The sequence below is a fragment of the Panthera onca genome, chromosome A1 (genome assembly GCF_046562875.1).
Source record: "Panthera onca isolate mPanOnc1 chromosome A1, mPanOnc1 haplotype 2, whole genome shotgun sequence".
Taxonomy (NCBI): domain Eukaryota; kingdom Metazoa; phylum Chordata; class Mammalia; order Carnivora; family Felidae; genus Panthera; species Panthera onca.
This window is the reverse complement of record NC_138339.1, coordinates 205,093,124-205,118,898: the sequence shown is the minus strand read 5'-3', so window position 1 is coordinate 205,118,898 and position 25,775 is coordinate 205,093,124. Positions and strand designations below refer to the sequence as shown.

The following is a 25,775-nucleotide window of genomic DNA, read 5'->3' as shown; positions in this document are numbered from 1 at the left end:
TTTTCTTCAGGTCAGTAATCCTTTATTTTGGGGAGAGGCTATGGAAGGAGGAGAGAGTAACGGATACAAGCTATAATTCAGGAGGGTGATACAAGGAAGGTCAGGCAGGACAGAATGATGTGTGAGATCACGTCAGAAATATCACCAGATTCCTTCGGGAGTTATAAAGGTGCCTTAATTCTTGTCCTTGCCAAACATCCTATAATAGTACGACAAGATTTTTATTTATTATCCCAGTCAAATTGGACTCTTATGCTCTGGGTAGGCCACAGATGCGGGCTGTCAGTCATGGCTTACAATCATCAGAATGGCTCTCGTTAGGTCATTAATGAAGGGAAAGGAATCCAGATGAGAGCCTCCAAAGAAAATGCCTCCCCCCCACCCTCCACTAGTCCCCCTGTGGAAAGGCACCTGTTTGCTTTTAACTAGTTGGTTTTGCAATATAAGGGCCAAGCATTTGTGCTTGATTCAAGGGAAGGAAAGAAATGTCTCATTTTCAAATCAAGCTTCCCTCAGAGGTTGAGTACTTGTAGTTATGAAGTCTAAACTTTTGTTGCCTAACTTTCGTGAGTGTATTTTAATAGGGAATGCTTTACACATATTGAGTCTTGAAATTATTACCGAGGTTACAAATAGACATTTCCAGATCATTGATGTATATTCATAACAGCATTTGCCCTTATACATGTTAAGTGTTTTAAATTAAAAATATATATTATTAAATATTTATATTTAATCTACTGGGGGCTTTTTGATGCAAAGATATGCCTGTTCCACCAGAACCCAGCCATGTCTGAAAGCAGACATTCTGGGGAGAGATTAACTACAATCTCCCTCTTTGAGGATTGGTCCTGCCCTTGAGAAGTAAGTAATTCACCAGAACACTTGTTTCAATCTGTTTATTTTATTTTTATTTATGAATTTATTTATTTTTATAAGCTCTATACCCAACATAGGGATTTGAACCCACAACCCTGAGATCAAGAGTCACATGCTCTATGGACTGAGAAAACCAGGTGCCCTCAATCTGTTCAATTAATTTTTTATAGTTTCATGTTTGACCACCCATCATATCTAGTCAGATTATATGTAAAATATTAAGGCAAGCTTGATAGCAATTAGAGATCCATGTTTAAAATAAACTTTTAGTAACCCATAATTAGAAAGCAAGGAGGAAAGAGCAATTTTTAAAAATCAGTTTCTAATCGAAATATAACAAGGAATAAAAATGCCAGGAGAAAAATGGATATCCACCAACTTTAGATATAATTAAAAAATATATATTAATAATAATGTAGATTTATGAGAACATGGAGAATGTTAGTGATATTAATTGTAAGGAGGAAATATCTGGAAATTTTAAAACATCGTTTTGTCTAATGGTTGGGATTTCAAAGTGGATAGTGAAGGAGAACAAAATCTGTCATTGTAAGGTTTGCTGAAAGAATCCAAGATTCCTTTGAAGTTCTTGTATCTTGAAGATGCCTATAGGGAGGGTGCTCAGGCCGGTCAACAATGATGGTAATGGGGGAGACTATGCATGTGTGGGAACAGGAGATTTTAAGAAATCTGTGCTTTCCTCTCAATTTTGTTGTAAAACTGAAATTGCTTTTAAAAAAATAAAGCCTTTAAAGATAATAAAAATAAATAAATAAAGGGAGGGTACTGTTGAAGTGTCAAATGTAATTAGGTGAATAGAAGACAAAGAGGCATCTACAGTCAAATCCTAATTAGAGGACCCAGCTAAATTTCATTCTACCTCACACCCCATCCGGCATACTAGTTACAACATTCTTATACCCATTTTATTTTTAAAATTTTAATAGACGTATAATTGGCATACAATATTATATTAGTTTTAGGTGTACAACACACTGATTATACATTTACATAATTATCAAATGCGTATCATAAGTGTAGTTACTGTCACTATACAGAATTATTATAATAGTATTGACAATATTCCCTATGCTGTACTTTTCATGCTTGTGACTTCTTTATTTGGTAACTAGAAGTTTGTACCTCTGTATCGCCTCTGGCAATCATCGGTTTGTTCTCTGTATCTACAGGACCGATTCAGCTTTTTGTTTGTTCTTTGATTTGTTTTGTTTTTAAGATTCCACATAAAAGTGAAATCATATGGTATTTTTCTTTCTCTAACTTATTTCATTTAGCATAATACTTTCTAGATCTCTCCATGTTGTTCTATTGGTGAGATCGCATTCCTTTTTATGGCTGCGTAATATTCCACATATTCTTTGTCTAATCATCTATGAATGGACACTTCCATATCTTTGCTATTGTAAGTCATGCTGCAATAAGTGTAGGGACGAATAGATCTTTTCGAATTAATGTTTTTATTTTATTCAGGCAAATACCCAGGAGTGGAATTACTGGATTGTATGGCATTTCTATTTTTAATTTCTTGAGGAATGTCCAGTGTTTTCCACATTGGCTGCACCAATTTACATTCCCACTAACAGTGCACAAGGGTTCCCTTTTCTCTACATACTCACCAACACTTGTTATTTCTCCTCTTTTTGATACTAGCCATCTTAACGTAAGTGAGGCGATACCTCATTTTGGTTTTGATTTGCATTTCCCTGATGAGTGATGTTGAGCATCTTTTCATGTGTCTGTTGGCCATCTGTAAATATTCTTAAAAAAATATCTATTCAGATCTTCTGCCTATTCTTGAAGTTGGTTTGTCCTTTTGGTGTTGAGTTATAGGAGTTCTTCATAGATTTTTGGATACTAACTCCTTATCAGATATAACATTTATAAATATATTCTTCAATTCAGAAGGTCACCATTTTGTTTTATTGTTTTATTTCCTTCACTGTGCAGCTTTTTAGTTTGATATAGTCTATATTGCATATTTTTGCTTTTGTTATCCTTGCTTTCCCTTTTGCTAAGGCTGATATTCAAGAAATTGCTGCCTATTTTCTTTTAAGAGTTTTATGGTTTGGGTCTCACATTTAGGTCTCTAATCCATTGAGTTTATTTTTATATAAGGTGTAAGAAAGTGGTCCAGTTTTAATCTTTTGCATGTAGCTGTTCTGTTTTCCCAGCAGCACTGTTTATTGAAAAAATTGTCTTTCCTCATGTATATTTGCGCCTCCTTTGTCATAGATTAATTGACCCCATAAGTGTGGATTTATTTATGGATTCTCTATTCTGTTCTAGTTCTGCATCAGGCTCTGTGCTGACAGCTCCGAGCCTGGAGCCTACTTTGGATTCTGTGTCTCCCTCTCTCTCTGCCCGTCCTCCACTCACACTCTCTGTCTCTCTCTCAGAAAAAAAAAAAAAAAAAAAAAGATTGCTTTGGCTATTTGGGGTCTTTTTTGGTTCCACACAAATTTTAGGAGTATCTGTTCTGGTTTTGTGAAAAATACTATTCATATTTTGATAGAGATTGGATTGAATCTGTAAGTTGCTATGGGTACTATGGACATTTTGACAATATTCTTCCATTTTATTTATTTTTTAAATTTTCTTTTAAATATTTATTTTTGGGAGACAGAGAGACAGAGTACAAGCAGAGAGAGAGAGACAGAATCTGAAGCAGGCTCCAGGCTCCGAGCTGTCAGCACAGAGCCCTACGCAGGGCTCAAATCCATGAAGCGCAGATCATGACCTGGGTTGAAGTTGAACACTTAATCGACTGAGCCATCCAGGCACCCCATAATTCTTCCATTTTATAAGCACGATGTATCTTTCCATTTGTATTGTCTTCAATTTCTTTTATAAGTGTCTTATAGTTTTTAAAGTATAAGTCTGTTCTCTTTGGTCAAATTTATTCTTAGGTATTTTATTTGTTTTGTGCAATTGTAAATGAGATTTTAAAAAATTTCTCTCTTTTGTTATTAGTGTATAGAAATGCAAAATATTTCTGTATGTTGATTTTGTATCCTACAACTCTACTGAATTCATTTATTCTAATAGTTGTTTTTTTTTTTTTTATAGTCTTTAGGGTTTCTATGTATGTATCATGTCATTTGCAAAAAGTAAGAGTTTAATTTTTTTCTTACCACTTTGGACACTTGTATTTCTCTTTGTCTGATTGCTGGGCTAGGACTTCCAGTACTATGCTGAATGAGAATGGTGAGAGTGGACCGCCTTGTCTTAACCCTGATTTTAAGGAAAATTTTTCAGCTCTTCCCCATTGAATATGATGTTAGCTGTGGGTTTGTATATATATGGCCTTTATTGTGTTACCACTAAAACTACTTTATTGAGTTTTTATTATGAGTGGATGTTGTAGTTTGTTAACTGCTTTTTCCTGCATCTATTGAGATGATTATATGGTTATCTTTCTTGTTGTTAATGTGATGTATCCCACTGATTTGCAAATATTGAACCATTCTAGCATCCCTGGAATAAATCCCACTTGGTTGTGGTGAATGTTAATGTATTGTTGAATTTGGTTTGCAAAAATTTTGTTGAGGATTTATGCATCTATGTTCATCAGAGATATTGGCCTATAGTGCTCTTTTTATGCAATGTCTTTGTCTGGTTTGGAGATCAGGGTGTTGATGGCCTCATAGAATGAATTTGGAATCACTTCTTCCTCTTCTTATAGTTCAAGAAGAGTAGGGCATCAATCATCTTTAAATGTTTGGTAGGATTCACCTGGGAAGTCATCTGGTCCTGAACTTTTTTTTGTCGGGAGCTTTTTGATTACTGATTCAATCTCATTACTAATAATTATTTGTTCAGACTTTCTATTTCTTCTTCAATCTTAGAAATTATTTCCAGGAATTTGTCCATTTATTCTGGGTTGTCCAATTTGTTGGTATGTAATTTTTCATAGTAGTCTCATGATTCTTTGAGTTCTGTGATGTTGGTTGTACTTTGGTTTTGTTTATTTGAGTTGATTGTACTGCTCTTTCATTTCTGATTTTGAGTCCTTTCTTTCTTTCTTTTTTTTTTTCCTTGATGCATTTGGCTAAAGGTTTAATTAATTTTGTTTATTTTTCAAAGAACCAGCTCTTAGTTTTATTGATCTTTTCTATTGTTTTTTAGTCTCTATTTCATTTATTTCCATGCTGATCTGTATTATTGGCTTTCTTCTACTAACTTTGGGCTTCATTTGTTCTTTTCCTAGTTTGTTTAGGTGTAAGGTTAGGTTGCTTGAAATTTTTCATGCTTTGGGAGGTCGCCTGTGTACCTATAAACTTCCCTCTTAGCACTGCTTTTTCTCCATCTCAAAGATTTTGGTCCACTGTGTTTCCATTTTCATTTTTCTCTATGTATTTTTTTTATTTCCTCTTGATTTCTTGGTTGATCTATTGGTTGTTTAGTAGCATTTTGTTTAGCCTTCATGTGTTTGTTTTTTTCCAGTTTTATTTCTTCTAATGAATTTGTAGTTACATACATCATGGTCAGAAAAGATACTTGATATGATTTTAATCTTCTTAAATTTATTAGACTGTTTTTGTGGCCTAACATGTGATCTATCCTGGACAGTGTTCCATGTGTACCTGAAAAGAATGTGTATCCTCTGGATTTTGAATGAAATATTTTGTATATATCATCTGTGAAGTCCATCTTGTCTAATATGTCCTTTAAAGACATTTTCCTTATTGATATTTTGGCCTGGATGATCTGTCCATTGATGTAAGAGAGGGGTATGTGTGTCAAAGATTCCTACTATTGTATTACTGGCAAGATCTCCCTTTTTATCTGTTAATATTTGCTTTACATATTTAGGTGCTCCTATTTTGGGTGTATGGATATTTACAATTGTTACATTCTTTTGTTGGGTTGATCCCTTTTATTATTATGTAATACCCTTCTTTATCTCTTGCTAAGGTTTTTTGTTTTAAAGTCTCTTTTGTCGGGGCGCCTGGGTGGCGCAGTCGGTTAAGCGTCCGACTTCAGCCAGGTCACGATCTCACGGTCCGTGAGTTCGAGCCCCGCGTCAGGCTCTGGGCTGATGGCTCAGAGCCTGGAGCCTGTTTCCGATTCTGTGTCTCCCTCTCTCTCTGCCCCTCCCCCGTTCATGCTCTGTCTCTCTCTGTCCCAAAAATAAATAAAAAACGTTGAAAAAAAAAAAAAAGTCTCTTTTGTCTGATAAAATATTGCTACCCCAGCTTTCCCCACCCCCCCCCACTTCCATTTGCATGGAATCTTTTTCATCTCTCACTTTTAGCCTGTATATGCCCATAGATCTGAAGTGAGTCTCTTATAAACAGCTCTAGACGGGTCTTATTTTTTATCCATTTAGTCATCCATTTAGTCTTTTGATTGGAACATGCCATCTATTACATTTAAAATAATTGATAGATATATACTGTCATTTTGTTACTTATTTTCTGGTTGTTTTTGTAGTTCTCCTCTGTTCCTTTCTTCTTGTTGTCTTTTCCTGTGGTTTGATTACTTTCTGTAGTGTTATGCTTAAATTCATTCTCTTTATTTTTTGTGTATCTATTTTAAGTTTTTGGTTTGTGGTTACCAAAGAGTTCATACATAAAATCTTGTGGTGCCTGGCTGGCTCAGCTGGTAGAGCATGGGACTCTTGATCTTGGGGTTGTGAGTTCAAGCCCCACATTGAGCTTAGAGCTTACTTTAAAAAAATTAAAAAAAAAAAAAAGGTCATATATAAAATCTTATGTATATAGCAGTCTATATTAAGTAAATGGTCACTTAAATTTGAACACATTATAAAGGCACTACATTTTTACTTCCCCCATGTATAGATTTTATGTGTACAATGTATTTTACATCTTTTTATTTTATGTATCCTTAATTGTAGATGTATTTGACCTTTAATTATTATAGATACAATTGATTTTACTACCTTGTCTTTTAACCTTCGTGCTAGCTTTATAGGTGATTGATCTATCTTTGCTATGTTTGCTTTTATCAGTGAATTGTTTCCCTTTCACAATTTTCTTACTTCTAGTAATATTCTTTTCTTTTCTACTTAAAGAAGTACCTTTAACATTTTTTGTAAAGCCAGTTTATTATTGATGACCTCCTTTAACTTTTGTTTGCCTGGGAAACTCTCTCTTATTCAATACTGAATGAAAACCTTGCCAGGTAGAATATTCTTGGTTGTTTTTTTCTTTCTGGTACTTTGAACATATCATGCCACTCCCTCTTGCCTGCAAAGTTTCAGTTAAACCAATTGATAGCTTTGTGGATTTTTCCCTTGTATGAAATTATTTCCTTTTCTCTTGTTGTTTTTAGGGTTATCTTTAATTTTTGATAACTTAATTATTATGTCTTGGTGTAGACTTCTTTGAGTTCATCTTGTTTGGAGCTCTCTGTGCTTCCTGAAGCACAGGAAGCTTCCTGAAGCACATGCTTCCTGAAGCATGTTTGTTTCCTTTCCTAGGTTAGGGAAGTTTGCAGCTATTTTTTCAAATAAGTTTTCTGCCCCTATTCCTCTTCTCCTTGTGGGATACCTATAATGCTAATCTTAGAGCACTTGATAGTGTATAAGTAGTCTCTTAACATATTTTTTCATCCTTTTCACTGTTCAGTTTAGATGATGTCTACCACATCACTGACCTGTCCTTCGGTATCCTCTGATTTGCTGTGGGTTGCCTTATATTTTTAATTTCAGCTACTAATTTTTTGCCTCTGATTCCTTTCTTACTTCCTATCTTTTTGAAGTTTTCACTTAATTCATCCCTCTTCTCTCAAGTCTGGTGAGTATCTCTGTGATCATTACTTTGAATTCTTTATTAGGTAGATGGCTTATCTTTGTTTAGTTCTTTCTCAGAGGTTTTGTCTTATTCCTTTGTTTGGAACATATTTCTGTGTCTCATTTGTCTGGCTCTCTGTGTTTGTTTGTATGTATTATGTATATCAGCTGTATCTCCTGGTCTTGCAAGGAGTGGTCTTGTGTAACAAAGTGTCTGTGGACCCAGTAGATAATCCCTCTGGTCATCAGAACCAGGCTCTTCAGGGGTGTCTCTTATGTGGGCTGTGTGGCCTTCCTTTCATGACTGGGCCATGACTACTGTAGGTGCCCTGGTGAGTGGGGCTCACCCCCAGCCCAGCTGACTGCAATGACCAGCTGTAACTACTGCAGGCACCCTGTTGGACAGGGGTAGCCCTCAGTGTAGACGACTGAGAGGCCTGGATGCAGCTGTTGGTGTGCTGGTTGGTGGGACTGGCTCCATTTTCCTGGGGCAGGAGCTGCTTTGGAGGGGTGCTGCTTCTGGCTTGGGCTGTTTATCAGTGTGATGGGTGGTAGTTGCTTTTGGGGAACACCATTCCTAAGCAAGGCTGCTAGCTGGGTACGGTGAGGCAGAAACTGTTTCGGAGAAGGGCCTGCCGGGGCGGTTGATCGGGGTAAGGTTTGGTCCACAGGGGAATGTGGAGACTGGAGAGTATTAGGGCTGCTCTTTCCACTGTCAGGCTGCTAGGCTGAAGGAGGACAGGAATAAAAAAAAAAAAAAAAAAAAAAAGACACCCATCTGTCTAGCACATGACCGAAAATTAGCCAATAAATTTCTTTGAGGAATAACCCAAGAACTTCTCAAATTGCTGCCCCTGTGCTGGGTTTTAGAGTGCATGATAGAGTGCCCTGACTCTTTAAGAGCAGATTTTCAGTTTCCTACAGCCCTCAGGCTGTCCCAGAGTTAAGCCTTGCTGATTTTCAAAGCCAGAAATTAGGAGGGCTCCTCTTCCTAGTTCAGACCCTCATGGGGGTGGTGGGGGTGGGTGAAGTGGGAGGTATGTGTCCCTGATGTGGGATTTGATCCCTCTGCTCCTCAGGAAGGCCCTCCTGCCTGTGGGTCCATGTGCTGGCGGGGGGGGGGGGGGGGGGGGGGTTGGTTCACAACTGTGTCTCTGCCTCACCTGCCCTTCTCAGTGTCGCTCTTCATGTCTTTGGCTGTGGAATAGCTATTCCACTAGGCTCAGGTTGTTCTCAGAGTGAGTCGCACCATATGTAGTTGTAGCCTTGATGCTTCTGTAGGAGGAGGTGAGTTCAGCGCCCTCCTACTCTGCCATCTTTCCAAATCCCAAGACACCGTCTCCTTGTACCCATTCTCAAAGGCAAAGGTCTGTTTAGGAATAATGAACTTTTATGGGGAGATTTGGATTCAATTTTGAAATACCATCCAGACTTTGTGGTTCTTTGGCAACTTCATGTGTTTTGCTAAAGAGTAGCTCTTAGAGCAAAATGACTTAACAGTTTGGCCCCAGGACATATTTTAAGAACACTCAGGCCTGGCAAGGACATAGAAGAGCTACTTTTAACAACTGACTAGACAAAATTGAATATGGTTACACTGCCAGCTTACCATTCCTGGATTTCAAAAATTTTAACAATTAATATGGAGAAGAAGAACACAAATGCCACTTTTTGAGGTTCAAATTAGCAGTTTATTTATTAGGACCTATTACTTTCCAAAAGTTACATAGTCTGTACAAAAAGTTGGCACAAAAGTAACCTCGAAATGTGCTCCTGGCCCACCTGTGCTTAACCATAAAGGAGGGTTTTGTTTTTAACTAGGAAACTCAGATCCACATTGGATTGTATTTTAAAATAAGAACGGATCAACCCAGGCAATAATCATTTGTGGCTAACCTAACATTTTAAAGTCATTACTGAGTCCTCTTTTTGACTAGTGTGGTAATAACTAGAGTTTTGGAGAAACTTGGTATAAATAATTGCATTTTCTAGATTTACCAGAAAATGTATGCCATAAATTATTGAACCATCTACTTCCTCATATAAACTTTGATACATTTTGTTTAAATATCTAAATGTTAACAAAGGACATACATGCATATAGAGTGGTCCCTCCATGCCTTCATTTCTGGTTTAACTTTCCATGGTTTCCGTTACCTGTGCTCAGCCATAGTCTGGAAGCAGATAATCCTCAGTCTGACATACTGTCAGAAGGTTATAGTAGCTTAAAACTACACCTGCAATGTTCACCTCACCTCCTTTCATCACGGAGGCATTTTATCATCTCCCGTCATCACAAAAAGGAGGAGTATAGTACATGAAGGTATTCTGATAGAAGCTACATTCATTCATATAGCCTTTTATTATAGTGTATGGTTACAATTATTCTATTTTAGTATTAGTATTGCTGTTCATCTCTTACTGTGCCTAATTAGACATTAAACTTCGTATAGGAAAAAGCATAGTCTATTTAGGGTTTGGTACTACTTGCAATTTTAGGCATCCCCTGGGGAGGATGTCTTTGAATGAATCCCCTGAGGATAAGGCAGTGGTGGGGGGAGGGGAGCTGCTGTATGATTGGATTGCCTCCCTTATTTATAAATCACTTCAAATATCAAATATATGGGAAAACTTGTTAGCAGCAGGTCTTTGCTTTTGGACAACTCGTTGTATTTGAGTGCTTACTTGTCTGTGTGTTTTTGCCAAATTCTTTACGCTGACCTGAGAGGGGGTGGGAACCCAGTTGGGGTTTGTCACTAGCCTGGATGAACATCCTTGTCAAGGGTGCTGAGCTGTGTTTTGGCTTCACATTTACCTGCAAATTCAAAAGAATAAACTGCTCAGAAACATGAACTTGTACCTTGATGTCTAGTTTTCATCTAAAGTTGGCTAAAGGAATAATATGGATTTAAAAACCCTAATCATACCCCCCTGCCCATTGTTGAAGGAGCATTTATCACTGAAATTTCTGCAGCAGAAAATGAGCTGTTTCTTGGTTGGCTCTTACCTCTGTCTGCTCTTTAGGTGTAGAGAGGGAAACACAAAACATAGTCCCCTATCCAGGCCTGATCAGAACACACTCCTGCCAGGGAGGCGGAGGGAGTGGGGCCCCTGACCTGCAGGAGGCCGGCCCCTGCTGGTCCTCCCACTAGCTGGCTGTCCTTCCACTCCTGCAGACAGGTGCTGGGGGGCTGACTGCGTCTGTTTAGGACTTGCCTGCATTTCTCTGCCCTTGGGGGTCTATGTCATCTTCACTTCCCTTTACTTGCCAGGCTGCTTCTCCCTTGTGGCTGCTCCCTGGCCCCAAGTTTCCAGAGTGTTTACATGCCACCTGGTATGTCCAAACTATCTGGCTGAATTTCAGTTTTGCTTCTGAAAAGCCCAAGTGTTTGCAAAATCATGTTAAGAACTGATCGTCAGAATTCTTTTCTTTCACTTCTTTTCTTGCTGTTAGGGTCCTGTCTGCTAAAATGTGTAAATGTCCTTCACCTTTCTTCATTGTTAAGATTTGTTTTCAGGAAAATATGCATTTTGCCCTCTGAGTGCAATTTCTATTTCAGCCATACATAGGAGAACAATTTATTCCTGCATAGGCTGTGGATAACACTCTGTTCCCCAATGTCTATAAACAGGGCCTGGTTCATAGTTCTAATTAATTAACTTTATTAACTTGGAGCTGAAAGGAGGTGGCAACTTAAACAAGGAAATAAAAAGCAGTGGACCTCGCCAGACTGGTTCCACATAACTGCTTTTTAACTGAAGGTAAAAGAGCAGTCATTTATTTACTGCACATAATAAAGCAAAATAGATGCTTAGATAGACTGCATAGCACAGGCTATTTCCACAGAATATGCTAACTACAAAAACACCCAATTTTTTCATTTAGTGCGAGTAGCAAGTTTATTTTCTTTTGTATAGGATTAAGAGTTAATTCAGTGCCCCAAATGAGGGAAAATTGCAACATATGCATAGGAAACTTTCCTTGAAACACTTTAGATCTTTGTTAAACTTATTGATTGTCAGATCAAAGAGACTGTAATTTCAAGTTTGTTCACAGAAAAAAAAACAAAAAACTTCGTTACTTGGGAAGTTTCAAGATGCTACCTCCTGAGAGTCATAATAACCAAGGGGAAAAATGCTCTCGCAGTTAAGAGTTTCGGCAGCACTCTAACACCATATACATCTACTTTATACAAAAGCATGTGCATTTCACGAAGAGTGCATACATTGCTAGTACATCATTTTTGGAAATGTGCTCAACGGCCTTATAGTCTCCTGCAGGCTCTAATTAACACGAATTCAACAATGATAATAATGAGCTTACATTCATTTCCTTACAGCTCTGTTACATTCAATTTCATGTTTCTGATGTTACGTTGATAGCATGTAGATCCCAACTAAGGAGAAACTTGGGCCTATGTTAATGACATGCATGGGAAATATATATATACATATATTATACACACATATATATGTGTATGTATATAATATATATATATAGATTATACATATACACACACACCATATATACATGCATACACACACACCAAGAGTTGACATTATAATTTGATATTCATTAATGCTAAAAACAGTAAGGTAAAGATTACAGTGACTTAATAAAATGTATTCTCTTCAGGACACATTGCTGAACACATGGCTACCTACCTGTTCTCTAAAGCATTATGTATAACTTAGCCACCAAATATAGAACACATGAATACCAGGAGACAAGAAAAGCATTAAAACCCATTACAATCTTGAATAAGCCAAATCCTCAAGTACATAGAAAAAGCATTGCAATCATGTAGTTAGCTTTATTTTTCTAATATATATCATAATTTAAACTATATAAAGTCACTTATATAAAAAGCATTTTTTCAAGTGTTATAGCTTAGAGTATTGCTTTATATTTGGCTTAATCATTTTTTACCAGTTTAATTTATAAAGCTCGTAATCTTGCCAGCAGGGCTTCAACTTCGGGAACAGATTCGTTTTTAGAAACAGAGCCAAGAAGTTCCATTTCCTTTTTTCTGTTGCTTTCTACATTACAGGCTTCCTTCTTCTCAACTGCCTTGATCCTCTCTGTAGACGTATGAGTGTCTAGATTATAATTAAGCTCCTTGGCGACTGGAGTCCTCGTTGAGTTGCAATTGATATTGTAGTGTGAACGTGACCCTTCTGTCAACTGCACTTTCTGATTTTCTATAGTAAGGAAGAAAGAAACATTAAACTTATCACTGTGATAAGCAAGGACTGTGCACATTAACTTAAAATAATTATTCTCAGACAAGTCCTCTTAGATAGACTAAATTAAAATATTCAGCAGAGACAGGTAGATTGAAAATAAATACACATAGTTTAAGAAGAAACTAAAATGTAAATAGACAACCATTTCATTAGCACAAATGCCGATTTCCTTCTGGTCTCTGCTCAAATGCTATCTAAATAGAGAGGACTCTTCTGACCATACAACTGAAATAGCGCTGCCCCTTTCCATCACGCATCCTTCCTCATTTTTTCCTTCACTGAACTCCTAACCACCAGACACATCATAGATCTGTTTACTCGTCCATTCTCTGTCTCTTTACTAGAATATAAGCTCCAAGACAGCAGGGAGGTGGTTTGAAATACTGCTTTAATGTCAGTGCCTAAAATGGCTCTGGAGCAAAGTGATGCTCAATAAATATGCGCTGGGTAAAGAAATTATCTTTCTTCTTTGATGACCCAAGATATACCTTAGTTGGAATAATACCCAACTCTATGACCCAAGATATACCTTAGTTGGAATAATAATGAGAATTATTATTATTTTTTTAAAAACCAAAAAGGAAAGTTTATAATAGGACTGTAAAAAGTCAACGACTTCCCTCAAAAGAAATACTGCATTTGGGAGGCAAATTGTTAAAACTTCCTAGCAAATCTACATCATAATCTGTCAAATACACACACATATATTTATACGGACATGTATACATACACACATACATATTCTTTTATTGGTAAGTGACTGAGCCTGACGTAGAAGGCTATAAGGAGAGAGCTGCAGTAGCTAATGACTAAAAGGCTCTGGCTGATTGACTTTCGCAAGGAACACGAGATTTTCTTTTAATTAACTGACTCTCCTATTGTACAACATTATGAGTTAGCTCTCACAGACCTCAACACTTCTAAAAAACAGACACCCTCAATATTCATGTAACCTTGAACGGGGCTTGAAAATGGCTTCAACAAACTTGACATGACATTTAAAGTTTTTTGGTTATTCGCTGAGAGATGTTCCATTATCCCAATAGTAATGACTTTGGAGCACAAGCAGTCACTCATGACAGTGTGTTTTATGTGAGTGCTGAAAATTCCAACCGAAAACAGCTTGTACATTAAAAGGTGGCTGCTGAAGATATTTACTGCACTGTCATTTCCTGACCAGGGGCTTCCAGTGATGGATGAGTATTTTACACACTTTCTTGGACAATCTCAACAAATTTTAGAAGTATGATCACCTTTTAGCTGTTGGAAGAAAATAAATACAGCTTTCCTATCACCTTCTCTATCAGCTGGGCAATCGTTACTCAAAAATAAAAATCTAACAGAGCACTGATTTTCCTAGAGCTATTTATGCTTTGTAATTTATAAATTATATAGTTCTTTAATTACATAATTAAATATATAATGTACATATTGTGTTTGTAGTCAAGAGGACAGAGGACATACTATTCCTGCAGTTTCCATGATCACACAAATTTATTTATTTTTATAGTATCCACCCTCCTGTCCCAGAATGTCTGAAAACTGCATTTGTAGCTAAGTGTAAATCTTTGGTCAGCTTACGCTCCTTTCTCCAGATGTTCCTATCTTTTCTTGTCATTTGGTTTCTTGTAAACGACTCCATCATGATGATATCTCCAATGAAGTAGCTGGTATTCTGCTGCTGGGCAACTCTAGCTCCATTTTTGATGGCAAACAAGAGATTAAGTTGGCTAAAATATGGGTGTGTAATAAACACAAAATATCCCATACCTTCTCTGGCTACAATGTATCAAGCCCAATTCTATATGTGGCAAAATGAAAAAGGGGCATAGGGTTTTAGGAGAAATCTGGATTGAAATCCAAGCTTCTGCTTGGCTTTAACAATGGAATTTTTGTGTCTCAGGTTCCATGAATCAACCTTAAAGAGTAGTTGTAAATGTTAATGGAAATAACGTGGGTGACACCAATTTCAAGATACTCGTGTTTCCCTTCTATAAAAGCTTCTTAAGGGATGCACCTACCCCCCAAGGCTGACCTGTCTGAGTTTCCAGTGACCATACCAGTGAGGCTTGAAATACCATTTTATTACCAGCTTGCGTTTACATAGCACCTTTATTTATAAAGCATTTGTTGTGCTTTAAACATAACCACCCTCGTTTTATAGATTGAGAGGTAAAAGCAAAAGGAAGTTAAGTCATTTGCTTAGACTGAGTTACTGAGTAAATCAGTGGCAGAAGCCAAATGCTGTCTCTAGAGATACTAAGGCTGTCTTAAACAAATTTGAAAAGCTTTTTTGCCAAGGAAAAGTGCTAAGTAATTCAAAGCTAAGTTTCATAATAATCATATCCTGTACTTATACTTCAAAATGCTTTCTGTCACATTTAATTCTCTCAACAACTTTGTACAGCAGATAGTAGACCCATGTAAACTACCTCAGAGCAGTATGTCCAAAGTCACACATATACTCCTTTGCTTTCTGGGTCTTGCTGAAATTCATGACCATGAATTTCAAGTATGACCTTAATACTACTGCAGTTCCCTAGTCCATTTACTCTTCCATTCTCCTAGACAAATATTTTACACCTTCTCCTTTCTTATCAACTGTCCAACATGTTCTCCTTCACTGCCATTTAACTCATTCATAGAAGCAATCAGAAGAGAACTCCCATAAGCTTCTGCCTACCCCTACGATCTACCTACTTCACGCACATACACTCCTTCTCTCCTTAGGATCTTCTCTGCCGCCCTCTGAGGACAAATCTTCACAGTGAACACCACATACTACTGTCAGTTGTCTATTCACCGACATTCCCCCCTGCAGCTTGTCCTCTCTCTACCATATTGGAAACGTTACCTTCTTCATGTGATCATTCCCCTCCGCATACAAGTATGTTGTATTAAACCCAATCTTTAGAGAAAAAATATATATATTTGACTCCACAGTCTCCATTTACTACCTCAATTGTTGACTGCCTTTATAGCAAAATATCTCAACAGAATTGCCCATTCTTACTGTCTCACTTCCTCTCTTCCTATTTTTCTCTTGAACCCACTCCAATCATGCTTTTGACCCTTTCCTCTTCTGAAACAGCTCTTGTCAAGGTCACTAATAAACTGCATGTTGCTAACAGCAAGGACTGTATATCCACTTGGATATTTTGGTCCTCTTTGACTCCATCTATGCCAGATCCAAGGATGAAATGCCTAGCAGAGCCTGGGCTTCTCTTTAACTGTTTGCTCTTTGAACTTCTTCGGAGGCTTAGGTGGATAACACTGGGTGGGTCAATGCAGGCAAGAGCATTTCCACCCCTTTAAGAAAACCCCAAATATTATTTTGTTCCTGCAGCACACCCATAGGTAAGAGAAAAACCAAGCTGGCATTTAACTCCTCTGTGGTTTCAGGAGGAGAATCTTTTATGAGAAGCCACAGATAAGATGATACAAAACAGAAAGTGACCATTCCTGAAACCACCAAAGAAATAAAAAAGAAAGTGCACAAGGGCTTCTTTAAGAATGAGTTTATAGCTCGTAGATAACAACTCTTCACCCCAGCCCTCACATTTATATCCTAGTACCTCAAGAGCCTTCATGTGGGACCAGAGTTTCTTTCTTTTTGCTTTGTCCCCAGTCATGGGAGGTCCAAACTGTGGAACTGAGGGAGTCTCATCTGAAACCACAAAGCTGATAAAGTTGAGATGGAGAAGTCTCCCATCCCACTGCAACTAGAGAAAATGTTAACAGGTAGAGGAAGCCACCGAATTGGACGTTCACTTTTGTTATAATGTTGGTTCAAAGCCAGGTGTCTTTTGACATTACTATTATTTTAAAGTCTACTACTATTGGTGGCTTCATGTGGGCTGAACCACAGATACAAATTCCACACAAAAACATGCACTTCATTTCTACATGGTTTGCTTTGAACATCAGGGGCATGCCACAACCGTTTAATTTGGAGAGAGCTCTATATAGGTGATCAGAGACATAAAATAAATTGTAATTTGAAGCTGGTGGGCTCATATCCTTTTCCTATGAAGTTAGACTGTTCCAAATACAAGATGATGCACTTGGACTCTTTCAACGAAAGACAGGGCTGGAGTATCAAGAAAAAAAAGAAGTCTTTTCTCTATCCCATCAACTCAAGTCCTTAAGAGTACACATTTTTAAACAGAAACTAAAAATATGAAAGCAAAGCAGAATGATTGCTTAACTCCCCAGAGAGAGGAAGCTTGTGCTATTATTTTATGAATCAAATCCAGGGCTTACAAGATGTTACAATTGATGTTTGTGAAGGGAAGTATGATATATCTAGGACTATGGCCAACATCCAGGGCCATTGGTGATTATAGTACAGATGGCAGGGACCAGCTGCTATTCTTAGTAGTAGGTCAGTAAGGGAGTCTAATCCACACACCTTGTTTTTATGTTTCTGTGGAAATAAACAGTGTGAGAATACATGCTATTTTCCTTTAAGACAAAACTCACTTATTTCGATATGATTCTCACCGTAAGAATTGATTCTGGAGTTCGACCATGGATTTTTTTTTTTTTCCCCTGAAACTGAAAAGTTAAATACAGAGAACCCACTGGACTTAAACAGGAGAATAAAAGCCCTAAACTACATTTAGGGGTGGATCGCACATGACCTTTGGTGGACTACAGATTCGGAAGACAAAGAAAGCTAAACAAGCCCAAAACAAAAAACACCCACCATTCCTGAGCTAATTTTTCCATTGTTTCTCCAGTAACAGAAAAGACATGGGAAACTAGGAAAGTTGCTGACAAGAGACTGAGCATAAATATATGCAACGTGGCCTTCAAAGGAGGAAATGTTTCAGCCAACAGTTGTTATGCTGCTTATGCTGAGGCGAGGCTGAGTCCTGGCTGATGGCCCTTGGGGAAAACCCTCTCAGCTGCAGGAAATATCAGTTATGGTTTAGAAAGAGGTATTATTCCCTTTAAGTCGGTATTGATCCCCCATCACATTGTGGTTCTAATGGGCACTGGCTTCTTAGAAGTGCCAACTCTCAGATGAAATATAAAATTGAGCTCCTGCCTTTTGTGGTCACTGGTGAGCCTGTGGCAGCTTTGACAGGAGGAAGAATACAAAACTCTGGTGTCCTAAATTGACTGCATCTGTTTAGTCTTCCTGAAGTTTGGTTTCTCTTCACAGTTCTTTACCTTTTGCTCCTATTACTTTGACCTACTAAGTAGCTGTTTGTTTCACCCCAGAAATGGCTTTACTTTGGTGAGAGAAAAAAATAACCCATAAATATAATTTTTAAAGCACTACTGGGTGTATATGATAGTAAAGTGTGTGACAAATATATGTTTTTAATCTATGCAATAACTGAAGTTAGTGCTGGCCGCCAGCAGCCCATATCCCTGTGGTGTTTCTTACCGTTGATTTACTGATGCTATAAATAATTGTCTTCCCTTAGTTTCATTTTGCTGTTCATTTTACCTTTTGTATTGAAAACGTGTAAAAGTGACAAAAAGAGCAAAAGGGCATTTTGTATACAGTCAAAATCTTTTGGGAGTGCCAAGACACTCTTACTGAAACCGATTATGTAGAAACAAAAACAACAAAACAGTTACTCCCCCAATTCACAAAACAGACAAAGACAATGATAAATAAAGGATATCTTTGGATTGAGAAAATAATTGACACTTGTTAACAAAACATGTCCAAACTGGAGTCACTTGTGCTGAGCCACACATCAGCAAAACAAGACTTATACCTAACCTGATTGCAGTTTAAGCTTCACCTATGAATGTAGCTAAAGGTTACCAATCAATCTGGAATTTTCTGGTTAGCACTAGTGAGGTAATCTGCCCAATAGACCCTTTCTGTCCCCTTTCAAAGGAAGGAGGCCTCGCAGGAGCAGTACCCATGAACACTTCTGAGTCCTTTCTTGCCATTTCTGAGGGCTGTAAGTTCCTCTTGGTTCTGACTTCAATTCTGGTGCTGAGCTTCTGATCTAATTGGCTTTCCTGTCGGTTCGACATTGGGAGCTGCTGGTAGTTCAGGCCACAATTCTTGTTGAATTGCTGGATACCCCCAGCCCTTGTTTCTGTTCCCAAATCCACATGGGAACTGTTCGTGGCAGTCTGCAATTCCCCAGTTATGTGGAGGCCCCAGTCCCCATTTGTTGAGGTCTGCTGGTTCAGTACTTCCCCCAGCTCAAGATTCCATGGTGGGAATTAGTAGTGGGCCACACAGGGTCTTGTCCAGGCTGCAGCAACATCTTTTGGTTACTGCTGGTGTGTTAAGGTGCGCAGGTTTGTTGGTCTTGTTTTGTGTAGAGAAAAGCTATTGCTAAAGGAATCTGGGAAGCAGCTACAAAACTGTTGGACAAAAGTCTAGCATTTAAAAGCTGTTAAAGCTCTTTCCACCTAACCCAAGACTCAAGTTAGGATAAGTTAGTCATGGGACAGGTTAGATTGACCCTAGGTCACCTGCCAACCTCAATATCTACGCAATGAGGTATATGGCAAACACCACACAACCCCCAACCCAGAGGCACATCCCTTTTAAGTATTAGTTTGACTCCAAGAGACCCAAAGGCTTAGCTTAAAAAAAAAAAAAAAAAAAAAAATTAAATGAGACCTTTAAATTCCAAAAAAGTTGAGTGTGTCACCTTACAGCACACCTGCTAATTTCATGTCTAAGACTATGGTTACGGAATGTATAAATATCTACGAAAGTGGCAAAATCTTACTAAAGGCAACCTAGAATTAAAATAGCCATTATGGGGAGCATCTCAATTAGACAAGATCGTTCACTTAAAAAGTACACTTGAAAGCAAGGGTTCCTGAATTAAACAGAATGGGGTACCTACTTTAATTGGTGTGCAAAAACTTCTAAAAGGCTTCAAGATTCTAAACTATTTCATTAAAAAATTTGTTGCTAAAGGCTCATGAAAAATTAAAGACATAAGAGGTACCTAAAACAAATGACGATAAAGCTGACACGACTCCTATCACTCTCCTCTACCTTTCTTTACCTGAGTACTCATGTTCTAACTCTGTCTGAACTGCCTTTCCACTCTGAAGAGACTATTAAACAGTTACCTTTACAATAAACCACCCAAGGTCCTGGGTGATCCTTCTCGGGTATCCTTAACTCCTTGGTCAACAACGAAATAAGGGTCATAATTATAGAATTCCTAAGGGGAGGATCCCCAAAAGAGTTCTGAAGAATTTAGTCATTATTAGGGCCTACAACCCCGGTCTGCCAGATCCTTATCAGCTTGTGCAAATGATGGTGGGACCTGGTAAAGTCCAAGAATGGATGTGGGAAGCAAAATGGCAAAACACTGAGGACAGTTTTTGAGATGTTTGATATTCAGCATGGTCCCCTCATGAACCCATAGAAACTCACAAAATAGCAACAAATCTTTTAGTGTCTGAACTTACAACCGCAGCTAAACACTGTGAAAGGTCTTTGGAACACAACTGCAAACAAAAGTCGGCCACACTACTGGCCTTACAGCTACAACAGACCCAAAGCCACGCACCTGAGATACTGCTTGGCTGCCCACATTACACCCTCTAGGTATCCACCATCAGAATGATGGTCCAAGGGTGAATGTTTCATTTGTAATCACCTGGACGCTGGAAAAAGAAGTGTACTCAAAGGTCCTATGCAAATTCTTAAAAAAAATTTTTTTTTTTAATATTTTTGAGAGAGAGAGTGAGAGCAGGGGAGGGCAGAGAGAGGAGACACAGAATCTGAAGCAGGCTCTAAGTTATGCAAATTTTTAAAAAAATTTTTTTAAATGTTTATTTTTGAGAGAGAAAGCATGAGCACGAGTGGAGGAGGGGCAGAGACAGAGGGAGACACAGACTCTGAAGCAGGCTTCAGGAACAGAGCTGTCAGCACAGAGCCCAGCATGGGGCTTGAACTCATGAACTGTGAGATCATGACCTGAGCTGAAGTCAGGAGCTTAACTGAGCCAGCCAGGCACCCCTGGGCCATGCAAATTCTTAAATACCAACTCGAATGAAGTAGCTCTTCGGTCAGAAGCTGTTAATTGGAGCCTAATGGGAATATTTTTAAGGCCTTGTCCCCTTAACTAAAATGAAACTATGTACCCAGAAGGCAAGAAAAACTTTCTAAAGCCCTCATAAAAGGATTAATAGGTGGATCAGTCTATGATGTCATTTTAGTTACAACCCAATTCCTTGAGGAATTAAAAGCAACTGTCCTTTGGGAGCCCAGGTGGCTCAGTTGGTTAAGCTTCAGACTCTTGCTTTTGGCTCAGGTCATGATCTCATGGTTCTTGACATCAAGCCATGCATCAGGCTCACAATGACAGCGCAGAGCCTACTTGGGGTTCTCTCTTTTTCTCTGCCTCCTGACCCCTCACTCTCTCTCAAATTGAATAAAAACTACTTTACAAATCTTTACAAAACCAGAAAAGCAGCTCCAGAAACAATTTAAAGCCCACCTATTCTTTTTACCAATCCCCAAACCTCCTCTATTTATCCTGAAAGACTTTTTGTAAATATTGTAAAAGTTTTGGCCCTAAAAAACAAAAGTTGGGCACAGAGGAACTTACATTCTTTCTCTGTGCCTTTGAAATGTAAATGTTCTACTTGATCCCTCCAGGAATTCTTACCTAGGTCTCTTTAAAATGCCAATTTCAGGAATAAGAACGGCTATGGTTATGGATGGTTGGGTGTAGGAAGACCCAGAATTCATCTCCGCCCTAGGCACACCAAATTTACACCTGTTTATTCCTCCTGAAGAACTGAGGCCTGAATGGACAGCTTCTGCACAAGACCAGATAGATAATGCAAGAGATGGAGGCAAAGGGACCTTGTGCGGATTCATCTGCCCTGGGGTGCAGAAAAACATCAAAACGAAACAAACCCTGAAGTTTAAAAAAGGCAACTAGAATATAAAGGAACCAGCCCTGAGCCCTGCCAAATGGCAGCAGAGCTACTGGACTCTCTCCAGCTCAGAGGGGCTGGCAAGTGCCACTGTTTATGTTCCTCTTCTACCTTGATAGTATAGATGGGAAGAGTGTCCAGACTCCATAGCCATCCTGCTACCTTTGGGAGCCCTGGGGACCTAGCCCATACCAGCCCCAAATGGCGTGGTTTAAAAGAACAAGTAGAATATAAAGGATCTACCCTAGAACTTGGCCAAATGTCAGGAGAGCTTTCTGGGTTAAAAGGGTTGGCAAGTGGTATGGTTTTCATTTCGCCTCCACTTTGATAATGTGGATAGGAGCAGGGTCCAGGCAGCCTAGCTGATCTATGACCTCAGTGAGCCCTGGGCTCAAAGGTCCACACTAGCCCCAGACATCCCACCAAGGCCACCCAACACGGAACATGTTGGTAAATCCCTGGTCAGCGCTCACTACAGCTTCAGCCCTCTTGCCCAGATGACACAGGTACAAAACACCCCGGAACATCCCAGGCCCATAATTTTAGATGCATCCAACATTGGAGCATCTAAAAAAATATAGCGAATATTAGCAGACAAAAAGGGAGAAATTGACAATAGTAAAATAATACTAGGTGACTTTAACAACCCACTTACATCAATGGATAGATCATCCACGCAGAAAAATCAATGCACATGGAACATTTTCCAGGATAGATCGCATGTTAGGCCACAAAACAAGTCTCAATGAATTCACAAAGATTAAAATCCTATTAAGCATCTTTCCCAACAACAATGGTATGAAACTAGTAATCAATTAGAAGAAAAAAATGAGAAAAACATGGCAGGTGAAACAATATACTACTGGACAACCCATGTGTCAATGAAAAAAATCAAAGAGGAAATAAAAATACATGGAGATCAATAAAAATGAAACACAACGCTTCAAAATCTTTAAGACACAACAAAAATAGTTCCAGGAGGCCTATTTCAAGAAACAAGAAAAAGCTCAAATAACCTAACCTTAAGCCTAAAGGAACTAGAAAAAGAACAATGCAGAAAGTGCATTTAACAATATTCAACAACTGTTCACGATATAAACTTTCAATGAAATGGCCTTAGAGAACATACCTTAACATAATAAAAACAATTTTTGACAAAAACACAGCTAACATCATACTCAATGGTGGGAAACTGAGAGCTTTTCCTCTAGGATCAGGAAAGAGACAGGATGTTCACTGTCTCCACTTTTACTCAATCTAGTACTGGAAGTTCTAGCAATAGCAATCAGACAAGAAAAACTGAAGGGTCCAAATTGGTATGAAAAAAGTAAAATTGTCACTATTTGTAGGTGACATGACACGATACATAGGAAACTCTAAAGACTCCAACCAAAAACTACTGGCTGTAATAAATCTAGTAAAGTTGCAGAATACAAAGTTAATATATAGAAATCTGTTGTTTCTGTACACTAATAATAACATTGCAGAAAGAGAAATTAAGAAAACAATCCTATTTACAATTGTACCAGAAATAAAATTCATAGGAATAAACTTAACCAAGGAGGTAAAAAAAACCCTGTACTTTGAATATTATAAAACACTGATGAAAGAAACTAAAGATGGGGTGCCTGGGTGGCTCAGTCAGCCAAGCATCCGACTTAAGCTCAGGTCATGATCTCACAGTTTGTGAGTTCAAGCCCCATGTTGGGCTCTGTGCTGACAGCTCAGAGCCTGGAGCCTGCTTCAGATTCTGTGTCTTCCTCTCTCTCTCCCTCCCCTGCTCATGCTCTGTCTCCCTCTCTCTCTCTCTCTCAAAAATAAAAGAAACTAAAGATGACACAAATGGAAAGACATACATGCTCACAAATTCGAAGAATTATTGTTAAAATGTCCATACCTCTTAAATTTTTTTTAGTGTTTGCTTATTTTTGAGACAGAGCATGAGCAGAGGAGGGGTAGAGAGAGAGGGGGAGACACAGAATCCGAAGTAGGCTCCAGGCTCTGAGATGTCAGCACAGAGCCTGACACGGGACTCGAACCCATGAGCTGTGAGATCATGACCTGAGCTGAAGTCAGATGCTTAACTGACTGAGCCATCCAGGCGCCCCTAAAATGTCCATACCTCTTAAAGCAATCTACATATTCAATGTAATCCCTATCAATATACCAATAGCATTTTTCATAGAACTATAACAAATAATCCCAAAATTTGCATGAATCTGCCAAAGACTCCAAATAGCCAAAGCAATCTTGAGAAAGAAAGTATCACAATCCTAGATTTCAAGATATACTACAAAGCCATAACAATCAAATAGTATGGCACTGGGCAGAAATAGATACACATATCAATGGAATAGAATAGAAAGCCTCAGAATAAAACCATGCATATAAACCCATGCATATGTGGTAAGTTCATTCATGACAAAAGGGGCAAGAATATGCAGTGGGGAAAAGACAGTCTGTTCAGTAAATGGTGTTGGGAAAACCTAAGAGCTGTATGCAAAAGAATGAAACTGGATCACTTTCTTATATCACGCACAAAAACAAACTAAGAGTAAATTAAAGACCTAAAGGAGAGACCTGAAACCATAACACTCTCATAAGAAAACATGGGCAGTAATCTCTTGCATTGGCCTTAGCAACATTTATCTAAATGTGTCTCCTAAGACAAAGGAAACAAAAGCAAAAGTAAACTATTGGGACTTCACCAAAATAAAAAGCTTTTGCACAGCAAAGGAAACCATTAACAAAATGGTAAGACAGCTACTGAACAGGAGAAGATATTTGTAAATGAGACTTTATACAACTCAACACCAAAAAGCCAAATAATCAGGTTAAAAAATGGGTATGGGATCTGATAGACATTTTTTGAAAGAAGACACGCAGATGGCCAACATCACTAATTATCAGGGAAATGTAAATCAAAACCACACTGAGATGTTACCTCATACCAAAAACAAGACACAACAAGCACTGGCAAAGTTGTGCACTGTTGGTTGGAATATAAATTGGTATAGCTACTATGGAAAATAATATGGAGGTTCTTCAAAAAATTAAAATAGAAATACCATATAATCTAGTACTTTCACTATGGAGTATTTAGCCAAAGAAAACAAAAATGCTAATTTTAAAAGATCTATGCATCCCTATCTTTATTGCAGCATTATTTGCAAAGTGTTAACTGACAGAAGAATGGATAAAGATGTGGTTTATATATGCAATAGAATATTATTCAGCCATAAAAAAATGAGATATTGACATTTGAGAAAATAAAGATGGACCAGGAGGGTATTATGCTAAGTGAAATCAGTCAGAGAAAGACAAATATCATATGATTTTACTAATATGTCGAATTTAGAAGACAAATGCACAAACAAAAAAAAATGCATTAGAGGCCCATAAATACAAAGAAAAAAACCTGACAGTGGCCAGAGGGGAGGGGTTAGGGAGATGAGCAAAATGTGTTAAGGGGAGTAAGAGAGAGAGGCTTCCAGTTATGGAATGAATAGGTCACAGGGATAAAAGGGACATCATGGGGAATACAGCTAGTGGTATTGTAATTGTGTTGTATGAATGTTGTATGGTGACAGCTGGTAGGTAACTTACAATCAGCACGGCATAACCTGTAGAGTTGTCAAATCGTTGTACAGCTTAAACTAATAAAGATTGTATGCTAACTATCCTTCAATAAAAATGAAACACCAATTTCAGGGAGGAAATTCTTTTTTGTTTTTAAATGTTCATTTACTTGTGAAAGAGATTGCACATGCATGCACATAGGGGAGGGGCAGAGAGGGGGACAGAGGATCCCAAGTGGGATCCTCCACTGACAGCAGAGAGCTCCATGCGGGGCTCAAACTCATGAACTTGGAGATTAACACCTGAGCCAAAGTCAGAAGTTTAACGACTGAGCCACCCAGGTGCCCCTCAGGGAAAAAAATCTTATCAGAAAACAAACAAACAAACAAAAACAAAGGAG

The 25,775-nt window shown here is 38.2% G+C and overlaps 1 protein-coding gene across 5 annotated transcripts in view; it reads right to left on the bottom strand.

Annotated features, from left to right (window-relative positions):
- The window catches only part of DIAPH3 (diaphanous related formin 3), a 516,220-nt gene that overhangs the window by 1,106 nt on the left and 489,339 nt on the right, over positions 1 to 25,775 (bottom strand). For 4 of the 5 annotated variants that reach the window (XM_078433000.2, XM_078433008.2, XM_078433016.2 and 1 more), the window contains 2 exons: positions 12,585 to 12,856; positions 9,998 to 10,469 (listed from right to left, as the gene is read on the bottom strand). In XM_078433000.2, the coding sequence (XP_078289126.1) occupies positions 12,594 to 12,856 (263 nt within the window). In that variant the 3' untranslated portion in view covers positions 9,998 to 10,469; positions 12,585 to 12,593. Of the gene's footprint in view, positions 1 to 9,997; positions 10,470 to 12,584; positions 12,857 to 25,775 lie in introns of those variants that run through there. The other variant, XR_013550080.2, reaches the window with a different exon arrangement.